We start from the raw sequence: 14,505 nt of genomic DNA on the forward strand, positions 1-14,505 counted from the left end.
CCGATAATAAGACCCCAGCAGTGTCACAAACGAAAGGTAGTCGATTCTGCCTGAAACATCCGACCGTTTCCAAAACCATCCAATTGTTTTTTGGCGTAATATACATGAATCTCTTCATTTTTTGTACATCTTTTTTTTCATTTGGGGATATTCTCTAGGGCACACATTTCTACATTTTGCAGCTTCTTTACGCGGTTTACAGCATGGACACAAACGAATGAATACGGATGCGCTCGGATGCCACCCACATAATGAAGACAGTGTGGCATAATGTATTACGTGTGCACGTAGGCTGGGGGCGGTGCCTGGAGTCATCGCGAGTCTGACGAGACGCTCCACACTGGGCTTATCGGAGATCAGGGGAGTCACACTAGAGTGAGCTGCCCGCTTAAACGTAGAGGTTGTTCAAAAATTCGTGTTTTCTTTTCCCTAGACCTATCGTAGGGTGGAATTCCTTTCCACCAAGTACAGTAGAGCCAGTGGTCTAGTGCAGCCATCTAGTGCAGCTAGATGTGCAAAGGCTAGATTTAAGAAGTCGTTCAGTGTAGTATAACCACCTGCTGCATCGCCGTGTGCCCGCGAGGCTGGCGTGTTACGCCGAGGGGCGATCATACCGGCGCTACAGACACCGAGACTGTCGTAACATCACCACCCTGCCTGACCATGGAGGGCCTGAATGAGTCTATAGGGAACGGGACATTCCCGATAACCGCCGTTTCCCCGCCGCTGGGACCAGAGACTATCGTGGTACCCGTCATCTTCGGAATCATCCTCTTCACCGGGGTCCTGGGCAACTGTGTGTCCATCTATATCGGTAGGTGAATCAATGTTCCTCTACATGTTTCTGTTGTTGCTGAGTCGGCATGATTATCACCCTCACCTAGTCCCATCCTCATCTGGAGGGTTGGAGACCATGGTTGTATCCAGCACTAACATCCTCCAGTAAATCAGAGCTAGGAAATAGGCACGCCTAGAACACCATTTGAACAGATTTTCGTTGCAGATCGAATGGAGCAATGACCTGTCCAAGTTAGATAATTACTGGGTCCGTTCTACTCTGGAATCAAAGTCATGGTATAACGTCGCGCGAGTTGGGGATACCTGTACATTATGACCTAGAAATCTATAAGTCTTGTACCTTCAGAAACTACAAGATTTGCTCTTTCTTACGCACTAGATCCCTTTATTGGTTTGATATCTATGATAGCTTCAAAACAAAAAGAGAACTCTCGGCATAGCGTCCGATGGCTGCAGTTGACTGCGACAGAGTGTTAAGCTTGGTCGATATATCTATAACGTGCTACAGTGAACAAAGGTAACCAAAACAAGATTAAGCAATCATCCGCACTTGCTGGGAAGTAGCTTGCAGTATTTTTCAAATACCAGCAATGGGCTATTAGTAACGCTCTACATACTCATAGTATTCAGTTCAGTGACTAATCAAAGGCTCAAAGCTGCTAAGTGTTTTACTTCTTGATACGAATGTGATGAGAGCGAGTCTTATAAGCTTGTAGAGCTACCACTTGTAGGTTGGTTGATGTCTCTGCTCACACTATTCAGAAGCCCGTACCGGGTACTAAGTGCAGCGTGAATGAATGTTCTGCCAGTTGAGTGTGTTCTTGAGACAGGTTTGTCATAAGCGTGCCTATTGCCTGGTGCAAGCTGTACGCCTTCGTGTAAACGGCCGATTTTGTCGGTAGTAATACAAGACTTTGTAAACACGTAAAAGACAAAGTAATTCAAAGGGGAGATTGAAAACGGTCTGTTGACCGTTTCGAAAACCATATCCAGTTGCTTGAGTAACTACTTTTTGGCGTACAATACAAACATGATTGAACTGTCGATAATTGTCTCTTACAGTCTTGCTGGAAGGGAACATATCGGACAAACCAAGCCTGGTAAAGAAGTGTCTGGACGTTTAGTCCTGAGGTTTAGCAGTATTTCTTGACTACATTTTCTTTTTTCGCCCGCGCGCATTAGTTTTGGGGTCTCCAGAGCATGTCATCCATAAATTGAAGTCGGTGTGGCCTAAGGGTGTCCAAAGAGAATGGATTCCACTAGAAGTAAAGCCGTTCCCGGTACATCTGATTCTCTGGTCCGTTTTCTCTAGTGGCTGAGATTGATCTCCTCTCTGCACTTTCTGCGGAGGTTGGCTGGTCCGCATCGCGCAGACGGCTGAATATAAGTTTTATTGCAAATTCTTGCCCGAGGGCTAATTGCAAGTGACAAACAATGACATACAAATAATGGTAAACGGCATACTAAGCGACTACTCTAGTCTAACTTAAACTAGTTAAAGATGTAACTTATTGGGTTTGAATAGTTCACATCGAGAACGAAAATTATCTTCCACAGTCATGCATCAGTTAGGCCTCCATTTCTCCAGACGGCGATCTCACCGCGACCTCGCTGGGACCTACACGTAGATTGGATCTGAGTAACCCTTGACTTGGCAATATCTTGCAAAAGGTAAAGGTATGACCGAAAAGACAGCAGAAACCACGAAGTGTAACAAGGCTTCGCCAAATAGCAACACCAGTGTCACTGACGAAAGATAACAGATGTTTCCTGAAACGTCTAACCTTTTCCAAAGTCATGTCCAGTTGCTTGATTAATTGCCATTCGGTGTATCTTATTACCTGGACGTCTAAATTTCATCGATGTAAAAAGCTTCGTTTCGAAATTCGCTAAAGGATCTGTATAATTTTAGGTCGCAGCGCGGTTGCGAAGATGCATATGTGTTATCGAATTGGGGTGTTAGCGAGGTGCCCTAAGTAGTATGGGCTTTGCGGCTTTCGTGCTCTCACTTGGAAGACGCCGTTTTCACACTTCCAGTATAGCGGGTGCCAGTTACAGTCTTGGAGGATACAACATAGAAACCAAAGGAGAGAGAGAGAGACAGAGAGAGAGAGAGAGAGAGAGAGACAGAGAGAGAGATAGAGAGAGAGAGAGACAAAGACAGAGAGAGAGAGAGACACAGAGAGAGAGACAGAGACAAAGAGAGAGAGAGACAGAGAGACAGAGAGAGAGAGAGACAGAGACACACACAGAGAGAGAGAGAGACAGAGACAGAGAGAGACAGAGAGAGACAGATAGACAGACAGACAAACAGACAGACAGACAAACCTGAAAATATTCGGTGGACCGGATGTCGGACCTATCAGAAAATGAACAGAATATATGATATAATGCATTCACACGTTTTGGGGCTTACCAGTCGAAGAAAATAACAAGAACGAAGTAGAGTAGAGTCTATAGCCATTTATACCTATTTCATAGTCAATCGTGCAGAGGCAGTTAGCCTTATAGACTTTCAAAACGCCAATGGGAGTCGAATACTCCACAAAATAGATTTCTTGGACATGGACCATTGCTTTGAATATCGCCCATTCACAAGTTTACACATACTGAATCAGGTCCAGGTTTGGGCTCAGGTGAGTAGGGTGCTTGTTATTAGGGTGTTTGGCCCCGAACCCAGAGGCCCAGCGTTTGAATCCCCTGACAGATGCCGGCTGTAACCCAGCTGATCCCTCAGCACATTGTAAAGCGATGTTTGTCGGAAGTTACAAGCCCCAGTTTTTGCGCCATGGCACGTCAATCCTGCTCAACTGTCGCCCAGCATGCTATTCCCCCAGGACGTTCAACACGTGCAAAGGGGAGGCTTTCACGTGGATTCAATGTTGAAAACATTCTACGTCACCCTGCTGAGCCGTCACTTATTGTATGATGTGATGTTCATAAGACGGCACATCCCCTAATTAATGCGCCACGGCACATCGGATTATGCTAAATTGCCCAAGGCCCATCGATATGAACACGTGCCCTGAGTAGTTACGGCTTTCGTGTTCTCACCTGGCAGGCACCGTTTTCAAACCTCCCGTATAGTGGGCGCCAGTTAAAATCTAGGTTAATGATAATAGCCTTTATTGAACATTATCATACAGCCAGGAGCCACGGACCAATCAGAATCCATGTTGGTTATGACGCCGTAACACATAGATTTCGGCCAGCCCGGTTTGTATCGCTCCTTCTGATTGGTCAGAATTTCAATCGACACCAATGTTGTCGATTTGCATCGACACCACCAGGAGTTATCACACCTTATACACCTCGGGGCGGGTCATTAACCCTTAATTCATGCACTATCGGGTTAGGTACAGGCATATAGATACATCAGAACGTAATTCAGAACACATGATTTCTAAGACTAATCTAAAACATGGGTTCTAAAACTATTCTAATACATTTGTTCGGCTTCTTCTTACTATTATGAAAAGTGTCACGTTGCGGGTCGGATCGCCTGACGGCCGAAGGCTGGATAGTGATCCGACCCGCGGGAGGGCTGGGATCGACGGTGATGCGGAATACACCGTGTTGTAGTTAATTTATGTCATACCCACCTGAGAAAACCCCTGTTTTGATGCGAAATGCGCCAAAAGTTTAACAAATTTGGTGCCCTTAAACAAAAAGTGTTGCAACAGTAATGTTCCAACGTCCGAATCAGGTATTCGAACTTTCGATGGCGCCGCACTCGGCCCGCTCGAAACAGTTCGATTTATTCGAATGGAGCCTGTGTGATACGCCTTTCGAACCTGTGCGATACGGAAGTTATGGCCCGGTCCGGAACACCCATATCGAACGTTTTCGCGTCACAGGTATGGCATAAATAAATATATAATTCAAAATTGAACAAATGTTAGTAGAATAAAAATGTAGATACATTTATAATCAATTACAGCTGGAGTATATACATAATATATAAGCTATGAATTGAAGACTAGGCACAGCTGGAAGCGAATCGTTCAGTAGTTGTCACATACTCTTGTATTGCATCGGAAAGTTTACTATTGATAACAAGGTCGTGGTCAGGTGAACTCTGGAGCAGTAGAGAAACGCGAAACGCCAGCTGTGGAAACCAGCGGCATGTAACACGGTTATCAGAACCACAGCACGGCAGGCCAGTCCTACTTGTGCCCAAGTAGAACTTGTGCCGTTGTTCCCGATAGTGTCTTCCAAGGTTTGGCTGGTGCGTGACCTTGGTCTTTTTCCCTGGTCGTAGTTTCCATGTGTAGCGTGCGTAGCTGTGTAGTGTGCGTCTCTGAAGCAAGAGTTCGAATTCCATCTGTTAGAAGACATGCACTGTACTGGTAAGGGTTGCAGTCCTTAATCAAATTAACAGATGAAAAGACATAGACATCTTCTGGTCATACCAGGGTAACTTACAGAACCATCAGCATATTCAGCCATGTCGAATCCCACTCAACTGTTACTGCTTAGTACCCCCAGGCTGTTCAACACGTGCGAAGAGAAAGCTGAAGTAAATCTATTTGTCGACACTGCCTGTTAAAGCTGTCAAATCCCGCTCAACTGCTTCTAGCTAGAAGCCGTGGGCCGCTCGCCGTGCCATGTGCACAGGAAACGCTTCATGAGCCGTCACATCAACGTACGAAACTCCTCACGAGCTCAGCGGAGAGGATAAGCGGTTTGAATGGAAGAAAATTTTTAGATTGACAGAAATGAAAAAAATGAGAAGTGTTTGACAACATCTAGTACTGTAACTTACGTAGGAAACAGCACGCGTCACGTCTCAAATCATGTTCAACTGCTGCTCCCTGCTGACAAAAAATCTCCAGGTAGTTAACGGGAAAAACGTTCTTGTGGATTCACGTGTCCTCATATCAACAACGTTTTCACATTTGTACACCAACCGATACAACAGATCGTCCAGATGATTACAAGCTTTAGGACGACAGAAATATACTGGCGAATGTAAAAAAATTCTTATACACAGGCACAATTTTTTACACAATAATGGACAATGCCATGCATGTCACATCAAATCGTGGTCAACAGTTGATACCTGGTGATGAACATTTCTTAAACGTTTGACATGTGCAAATGGGAATATTTCATGGGGATTGGCAAATCTCCGCATCAATCTAGAAACCATTTCAATTTTACACCTATTGGCTCGAAATGAAGTAGTCTATTGATTTTATCGCTCAACCGCCACAACCGAACATTTGATACCTGTGATAACTTTGAACGATTTTAGATGTCCCGGCTAAGTATGTTGCAGCTATGTGAGTATACAACAGCAATTTAGGGCCCAATTTTAGAGCCCTGCTAATCTGTACATTTTTAAGGACTACTGTTATTATAGTCTGGCGATGTCTGGGCAACTTACAGAACTATCAAGATGTGAGTCAATGCCAGGTCCAACCCCGCTCAACTGTTGCTGATGGGATGCCCCAGGGCCGATCAACGCTAATCTCCAATCAGATTCTACAATGGCATAAGATAGTACCAAACTGGCCAAGGAGTGTAGTCAGCCAAGAGGTGTCCATTTGCCATTTGCCCGGTAGCGAAACACACTCCTAAGCCGGCTTCACTTCTCTGCCAGCTTTGATACTTCTTATCTTATGCTACCGTAGGGTCTGCTTGGAGATTAGATCAATGCATGCTGAGGGAACTCCGAAGTAAACCTATTTTCGGTCGATAGTGCCTTTTAAAACTATCTAATGCCGCTCAAGTCTTGTCGACGAGATGCCAAGGCCGTTCAACACGTTCAAAAAGAGGGCTGAAGTAAACCTATTTTCGGTTGATAGTGCCTTTTAAATCTGTCTAATCGTACTCAACTCTTGCCGACGAGATGCCCAGACCGATCAACACGTACGTTCAAAGTGAGGGCTGAAGTAAACCTATTTTCGGTTGATGCTGCCTAAGTGGATACAAATCGATTGACCTACATACAAGTACATCAATAAACTAGAAATGCAAAATTTTCGAAAAATAGCAGGATGCATTTTCCTCTCGTTTGCGAATTCTTTCACATACAGGTAGCTTCTTGTACCGCCCTTTCTCAATTTCAAAGGGTGGGTGCTAGTTCTGATTTTGCCTATATTGAATGAATGGAGACCTTTATTGTACGTTTATGCTCTCGAACAAGCTAAGCACAAGTCAAGGTGAATAGAATAGAATTCCTAGTGATTCTAAGTACAAATTGTGTAAGGATGTGATATAAAACTAAAACTACAAAGTCTTAAGTATACTAGTATGCACAGGTTCAACTTCTTCTCGCGTCTTAAGACACTTGTAAATGTAAAGGCAAATGGAGTTTGCTTTGTCTAATTGTATGAGGAATATAACTTATTCTGTGCTATTTGAATATCGAAAGCATGGAAACGTATATTAGGAGATCAGCAAAAGACTACATGTTCAAATCACAAAACCCAGTAATTTTGCAGAAAGTAGAACAATTCATTAAACCACTAGTGCACTACCTTGAAAGTAGGAGTCAACCCCTATAATAGCAAACGTAGTACCATACAGTAGATTAAAAACTAATGTTCTAAATGACTTTACTCTTATTCCCAGACTGTACGTGCAAAATTGTAATCTCCAAGCAGATCCTACGGTAGCATAAGATAGTATCAAAGGCTGGCAGAGGAGTGAAGCAGGCCAAGGAGTGTGTATGCGACCGGTAGCGAAACATACCCGTAGGCCAGTTTCTTCATAATGTATTCCAAATGCGAGACCAGATTACTCATACATAACTGTATTGTTATCGATAATGTTTTGTTGTTTTGCATGTAGCCTCTTAGTGCTATTGTCTGTATAGTTATTAGTTGTTATTGGTTGCCATACATTGTACCCTGTGCGATTGTTGAGCAATAAAATTAATTCATCCATATTCCTGCTGCAGTGGTGAAGTTCGCGATCTGCTTGGAGTTTAGTGCAATTGGCATGATTACCTTTGCCAGAATGGCTAAGGTTATGTTTTAGGCGTGTGAGTCTGTGCGTCTGTCTGTCTGTCTGTCTGTCTGTCTATCTGTCTGTCACCAGCATAACTCGAGAAGCCTCGGATGGATCCCGATGATATTTGGTAAGTGGGTAGGGGTCGGGAAAACGAAGGTCAAGTTCGATAATGGGGCCCCTAGCGGCTTGCTATGGTACTGCAGCGGAAACTCAATTTTTCTATATCTTTTTGCAAATAATCTCTCCGTATTCCACCTGCAGTGGTGAAGTTCGGGCGCATGCGGACCGTGACGAACCACTACGTGCTGAACCTGTCCGTGACTGACCTGGCGTTCCTGCTGTGCTGCGTGCCTTTCACCGCTGCAGTCTTCAGCACCGCCACCTGGCGATTCGGCACGATCATGTGCAAGGTCGTCTTCTACTTCATGCAGGTAACATCGACTATCATAATTCCACCAGGTGTCATAATACCGCCACCTCAAGAAACGTTAGTATAGAGGTCTTCCCAAGATCGTCTTGAACACCAAATGTTACATATCCTAAATGTAATACGATTCAGATATTTAGGTATTGAAGACAATCTTGAGAAGGTCTCTATAACAAAGTTTTTTGAGGTGGCGGTATAATGGCACCTGGTGGAATTATGCGAATGTATGCAGACACATAACATGCCAGATCTAGTTAGCTGTCTGAAGAGTATGGTTTGCGACCAGCTAGCTCTGCTGCCATGTTGTTTGGCTGTATTTGTCCACTTTTTATCATTTTCAAGTGTCCCGTGGAGCCTGGTAGAGAGGCTAATGACTTCCATACTGAAGTCATACGGATTTGAATATATACGTTCGTGTGACCCCACCTTTAGAGCAAGAAGTCCATCCAGAAGACGCATTCGCCTATACCTACTTCAGGTGATACAATGAAGAGAGCAAGAAAGAAAATAAGGCTTGCAATTGGATTGGTAGATTAAAGCTTTCGGATTCATACTGTGCACAATAGCTTCAAGCTGTGCATATGAAAGGAGTTAGGAAAGGAACGTGGTACCATGGTATTCATGTATTTGCTTTCTTCATGTCATTCAACCATTATGAAAGAAACGTTGTACTATGGTATTCAGAAGTTTGCTTCCGTCAGGTTATCCAATCATTATGAAAGAAACGTTGTACTATGGTATTCAGAAGTTTGCTTCCGTCAGGTTATCCAATCATTATGAAAGAAACGTTGTACTATGGTATTCAGAAAATTTCCCTCGTCATGTTATTACATTGCGGGGACGTTTTTCTTTGTATGGGAAGACTTTTACCACAATCGCTTTATCATAACATAATTGTATGAAATTTAATTTCGTTTGCCTCGGCAAAGTAGCCTGGGCACCAGCCTAAAGGAAGTGAGTGTAAGGAGCCCCGCTAGAAATAGGATGGTACCCAGGCTACGGCAAAGTTGGCCCACGTATGAAACTTTTGAGCAGGAAAATTGTTTTTGTTTTGTGTCATTTTATCCATCGCCCACGAGGTGAATACTTAGGTAAAGCCGTGATCCTAACTCGATTTGTCGTAATTATTTTGTAGCTATATGAAGGATTATCAATCGTTTTATCATCACATATCTTCCATCACCCTACGAGATTAATAGGAAAAGCCCAGATCCAAACTCGATTAGTTTTGTAACATTATGATGAAGGAATATCAATCAACCTCGTTTATCGGATGTTGTAAGATCATGCTGGGATTTTTATCAGCGTATGATCTTCACAACAGGATACATGTTTCATGTTATACCATATCCTGAACTTTGAAGCTTAGGCCACACCAATTTAATTTGTTGCTTCTCGGATTTTTTTGGAAAAATATTGGGGCGGTTGGTCGAAAAAAAAGAAGAAAAACATTTTTGCAAAAAATCTGGTGTGAACATACGAGGCTTATTTAACACAAAAAAAACAAGGTTAGTAGTCAAGTTTTCGGCTTTTCATGTCATGATTTATCCATTGAATCTCTTCCTTTGATTTGATACCACTGTTCTGAATAAGGGGAATTGTTTTTATACTGAAATTATGTGTGTTGAAGAAATGCAAGAAGCTTATTGGTGGTTTTCTATCACGTGACTGCAAAGAAGCTGTCTGATTGGTTTATCAGCAGTATATACCCCTGGAATGGGTTAGTTACAGGTCTGCAATAGCAAAACCAATATTATATTTCTTAGGACTATTTTTTTCCAAATCGGAAAAAATGGGTCGGGAAATCCGAGAAGCAACAAAGCCGTGATCCAGAACTCGATTTGTCCTGAGTGTTTGTAGCTTTACGATGGAGGAGTATCAATCAACCTTATTTATCTCATGCTGAAAAATTATGCTGTTTTTTTTTATAAGCGTATGATCTTAACAACAAGGTACATGTTTCATTTTCTACCCAATGCATTAGTACATCCTGTGCTTTCAAGTTTGTTTATCTCGAAAGCAATTTCCGACGGACCGTGTTTTGATCCCTTATAAGAAATTGGCCGCGTTTTTTTTTTCTCGTCAAGCCCTTAAATGGATGAAAGGTGGCCCCACTTTTGAAAGATGCTTTCATCCTGTGGCCTACTTAGCAATAGCACATGCTGCCGATCTGCAACATCGTCGAAGAGACGCAACGGACCGATCCTGTCGAACGCAATATCGAACAAATAGAACCCCCTATTCTATAGTATTTCGAACACGTCCGTCAAAAACTGCCCCCGTGGGACAGAGATAGCTATTTTTGACAGAGGTGTTCGAAATAGAACCATGATCAAACATTGGGCGGGGTTTGGGATCGGTCCATAGGATAATCTAGAAGCAGATCCTGCGGTGGCATAAGATAGTCAAAAGCTGGGGAAGGAGTTTAGCTGGCCTGTGAGGCTTTGACCTTCTGTGCCGGCTAAACTCCTTCCCCAGCTTATTATACTATCTTATGCCATCGGAAGATCCGCTTGGAATCTTATAAGAAATTGGCCGCGTTTTTTTTCTTAAATGGATGAAAGTTGGCCCCACTTTTGAAAGATGCTTTCATCCTGTGGCCTACTTAGCAATAGCACATGCTGCCGATCTCCGATCTGCAACATCGTCGAAGAGACGCAACGGACCGATCCTGTGGAACGCAATATCGAACAAATAGAACCCCCTATTCTATTTCGAACACGTCCGTCAAAAACTGTCCCCGTGTGACAGAAATGGCTATTTTTGACGGAGGTCTTCGAAATAGAACCATGATCGAACAGGGGGCGGGGTTTGGGATTGGTCCATAGGAGAATCTCCAAGCAGATCCTACAGTGGCATAAGATAGTCACAAGCTGGGGAAGGAGCCAATGACCTCCTTTGCCGGTTAAACTCCTTCCCAAGCTTATGATATTATCTTATGCCACCGTGAGATCTGTTTGGAGATTAGGAATAGGAGTAAACATTGGGATGTTGGCTTGTCATGTAGCTTAAGGTCCGCTACATATGATAAATTGTAGCTTGTGTCACGTCAATCTAGTAAAACCGCGTATCAAATAAAACTGTGATGTTGGCTCTCCTTATTCCGTATTTTCCATTCTTCAAGAGCTGTATATATTTTTGTAATCTGCAATCTGCTCCGTGATATAAAATGCTACACCATACCATCAATTGCAGCCTGTGTTTCATATGGTTTGTATTGTGACAATGGAAATAAAGTTGAAGCCAAAGAACATGTACTAATAATCGTCAGATTCCGTGCTTTATGAGTTCTGTACTGTGTATTGAATAGCCGGTAAACCGCTTCATGTCGTAACACACCAGGTTTGATTTGATTTTGACTTGATTTATTAGAATTGCAACAGTACAATACTCGTGGATCACAGGCAGTAGTAGGCTGGTTTTGTGATCCTGGTTTGTACTGAAGAGTACAGGCAGCATATCCGGACAGATCTATTTGATTCACCCACACCAGAATGGTCCCCTACTCTTTTTGCTAAGTATGATGGGTCCTTCAACGCGCTCGAAGTGTTGCTCTCTGAAACACGTGAACTTGATAACCGAAGGACGTCACGAAGATAGGTACTCATGTTCACTTGAGTCTGCTGAGGAAATAGATGTAAAGTGCCAAGGACACAATGTCGGGACCCTTCAGGGATTTGAACTCATTATTCCTAGGTTCTGAGTCAAGAACTCTAACCACAAGCTTAAGGCTACCATGCCACTCCAATCCATGGTCCTTTACCTAACTGCACGATCAGCAATTGGGTCACAAGTCACGTGGAAGCACGCGTAGTCACGCGTGAGGTGTTTGAGTAACGTAACTTATCGGATGTTCTTCTCTGTGCGGCTCAGGAAAGGCCACCAGGGAAACTTTTATCCGCTTTTACGTCGGCCCCGGCCTTTGATAATCTGCTAATGCTATGGTGCTATTTCTCAACCAGGGGTCTGTATTGAAATGAAAGAGAGAGATGGTAGTTAGGTGGGACTTCGGTGGACAATGATCACAGACGCAAAGGACCTGCAATGGTCGAGAAACGATGTTTATTCCACACTGTCACATCTTCTCCTCATTGTGCCTCAACTGGACTGAACTACTCACAATATCAAATCCCTTCTTTCCTGAGCTGGGTGCTGATATAATCAGACCAGATGTAATTGCCAGCTCATTAATTAACTAGTGATCTTCCTTTTTTTTCTCCTATCTCTAAGACATCTGCTCAGCAAAATACAAGATGTTTCCAGTTTTTGTGGATTTCTAAGAAAGATCAGTTCACACGTGGTCAACGTCAGCTCTGTTGCAAGTGCAGGTTTGCGGGCTGATTGCGGACACGAGAAATTACTCTTTCCAACAAGTGTGGCGGTTTTTTTTTTCTTTAACGTGCTCGAGGTGTGGTTCCCATCATCAACACGGACCCTCTGGCTTTACGTTCCAGCCCAACACTAAGGCCTATCAGGACTTCCAAACCAGTACCCTGATTTACACAAGTACCATGATTTGAATCCACAACACCGGGGCCTACCAGGGGTTCGAACCTAGAACCTGGCCCCACAACATTGGAGTCTGCTTTGTATTCGAACCCAGAACGTTTGAATTCTAAGTCAGCAACCCTGACCGAAGGACCACCTTATTGATAAACTAACTTGTTGATAAATCGACTAACTTATTGATACATTTCTCCGTATCTAAAGTAATTCTTTGCTTTACATTGTCTGTATAACCTAGTACGTGAAAGCATATCTATGATAAGCACACTTGCTACGCATCGTGACCGTCAAAGCTGGGCCGCGATAACGTTCGATACGGATGTTCCGGACCAGATGATAATTTTCCGTATCACACGGGCTTCTTAGTTGTATCACACAGGTTTCATCGATTGAACAGAACGCACTCCTTTCTGTTCCCTCCGGTGCAAGCGAACAGAGTTCTTTTGTTCTTTTGCATTTTTCTCGAATTGATGTTCTTAAAGAATAATTTTTGGCGCGGGTTGAAACAATGTGTCGAATTTTATGTATATTATTAGTAGTTTGGCAAAAAAACTGTGTTATGAGTACGACCCGCGGTCGTGCTGTTACCTCGGTGATACGCCGTGTTGTGTTCTACACATACTGTTTGTTATACATTGTGTAGTTACCAGGGCTAACCCTTCATATTAACCCCCGGCTAGTTGGGTAACCATGGCTGTATGTCTTTTTATACGTCCGGATAAATAAATCAAATCAAAATACATGTACATGTATGTGCATTTCCTTTTGTTTGCTGCAGGCCACCGTACAGGCCACGTGCCTGACCCTGACCGCCCTGAGCGTGGACCGCTACCTTGCCATCGTGTACCCGCTGGAGTCCCGCAAACTCCGCACCACCAGGGTCGCCATCTGGGCTAACACCTGCATCTGGACAGGTGAGCTGGGATACAACTGATGACTCATCGAAAGATAAGCTAGGACGGGCTTCGTTGCACTGGGCTACCACCCTTCCATTGTACATAGTGTAAATATGTTGACCTAGATCGGATTTATGGATTATGATTTTGATTTGTCTGCCGTCTTTCATGTTTCATTTGTAATTATATGTTCCGATGTACATGTCTATTTATTTTCTCTGTAATGTGCTTTTATTTCCTTGTATATAAATACTGGGCCCTATTGAAAATCAATTTGTCTAAACTGAATAGGCCACCCAGGCGTTTCAAAATAAACAAACAAACAAACAAACAAACAAATAGTATCACAGAATTACACTTGTCCTGTCTTTGCACCTGTCCAAGCCCCTTCCCATTACTACACTTTGTTAACACATGCACTGAAATTGTCATTGCGCAGCTGCTAGTAATCCACCCTATACGTAGGCTAAGCAGTACTGAAGATGAAGATGATGATGATTTTATTTATTTATCAATCTTTCAGGGTAGTCCCTACATTAACCTTACAATAACCGGAACAAAGAAGCTAACTATTTCAAAGATACAGTGATGGGATTTAGGCTATAAACCATTCTGAGATTTTCTATCCTGGAATGAAGCTTACTTGATCGGACAGGCAGATTCATTTCAAATATGTCTTTACCTGTTGTTGTTTACACATGAGGTAAAAAAATGATCTTCAGTTATAATGATATGTAGAGGGAGGTTATGATATATCCAGGTAACAAGATTCACAAAATCAGGTGTTTGTGAAACATCATCATCATCATCAGGTCGTGCTGGTTGCACAGCGGATGATCATGACTATTTCCCTTCATACATCCACATCCACCCTCCATCCATCCCTATCCTCCCTCCATCCATCCCTAACTACCCTCA

General features: G+C 43.2%; 1 protein-coding gene across 1 annotated transcript in view; it reads left to right on the top strand.

Moving 5' to 3' along the window:
• Positions 1 to 559: 559 nt before the first annotated feature.
• LOC118409165 (G-protein coupled receptor 54-like) overlaps positions 560 to 14,505 on the top strand; it is a 23,677-nt gene continuing 9,731 nt past the window's right edge. Inside the window, exons 1-3 of the mRNA XM_035810034.1 lie at positions 560 to 814; positions 8,020 to 8,189; positions 13,470 to 13,605. Of these exons, the coding sequence (XP_035665927.1) occupies positions 664 to 814; positions 8,020 to 8,189; positions 13,470 to 13,605 (457 nt within the window). The 5' untranslated portion in view covers positions 560 to 663. The remainder of the gene's footprint in view (positions 815 to 8,019; positions 8,190 to 13,469; positions 13,606 to 14,505) is intronic.

This window comes from Branchiostoma floridae, chromosome 2 (genome assembly GCF_000003815.2).
Source record: "Branchiostoma floridae strain S238N-H82 chromosome 2, Bfl_VNyyK, whole genome shotgun sequence".
Lineage (NCBI taxonomy): Eukaryota > Metazoa > Chordata > Leptocardii > Amphioxiformes > Branchiostomatidae > Branchiostoma > Branchiostoma floridae.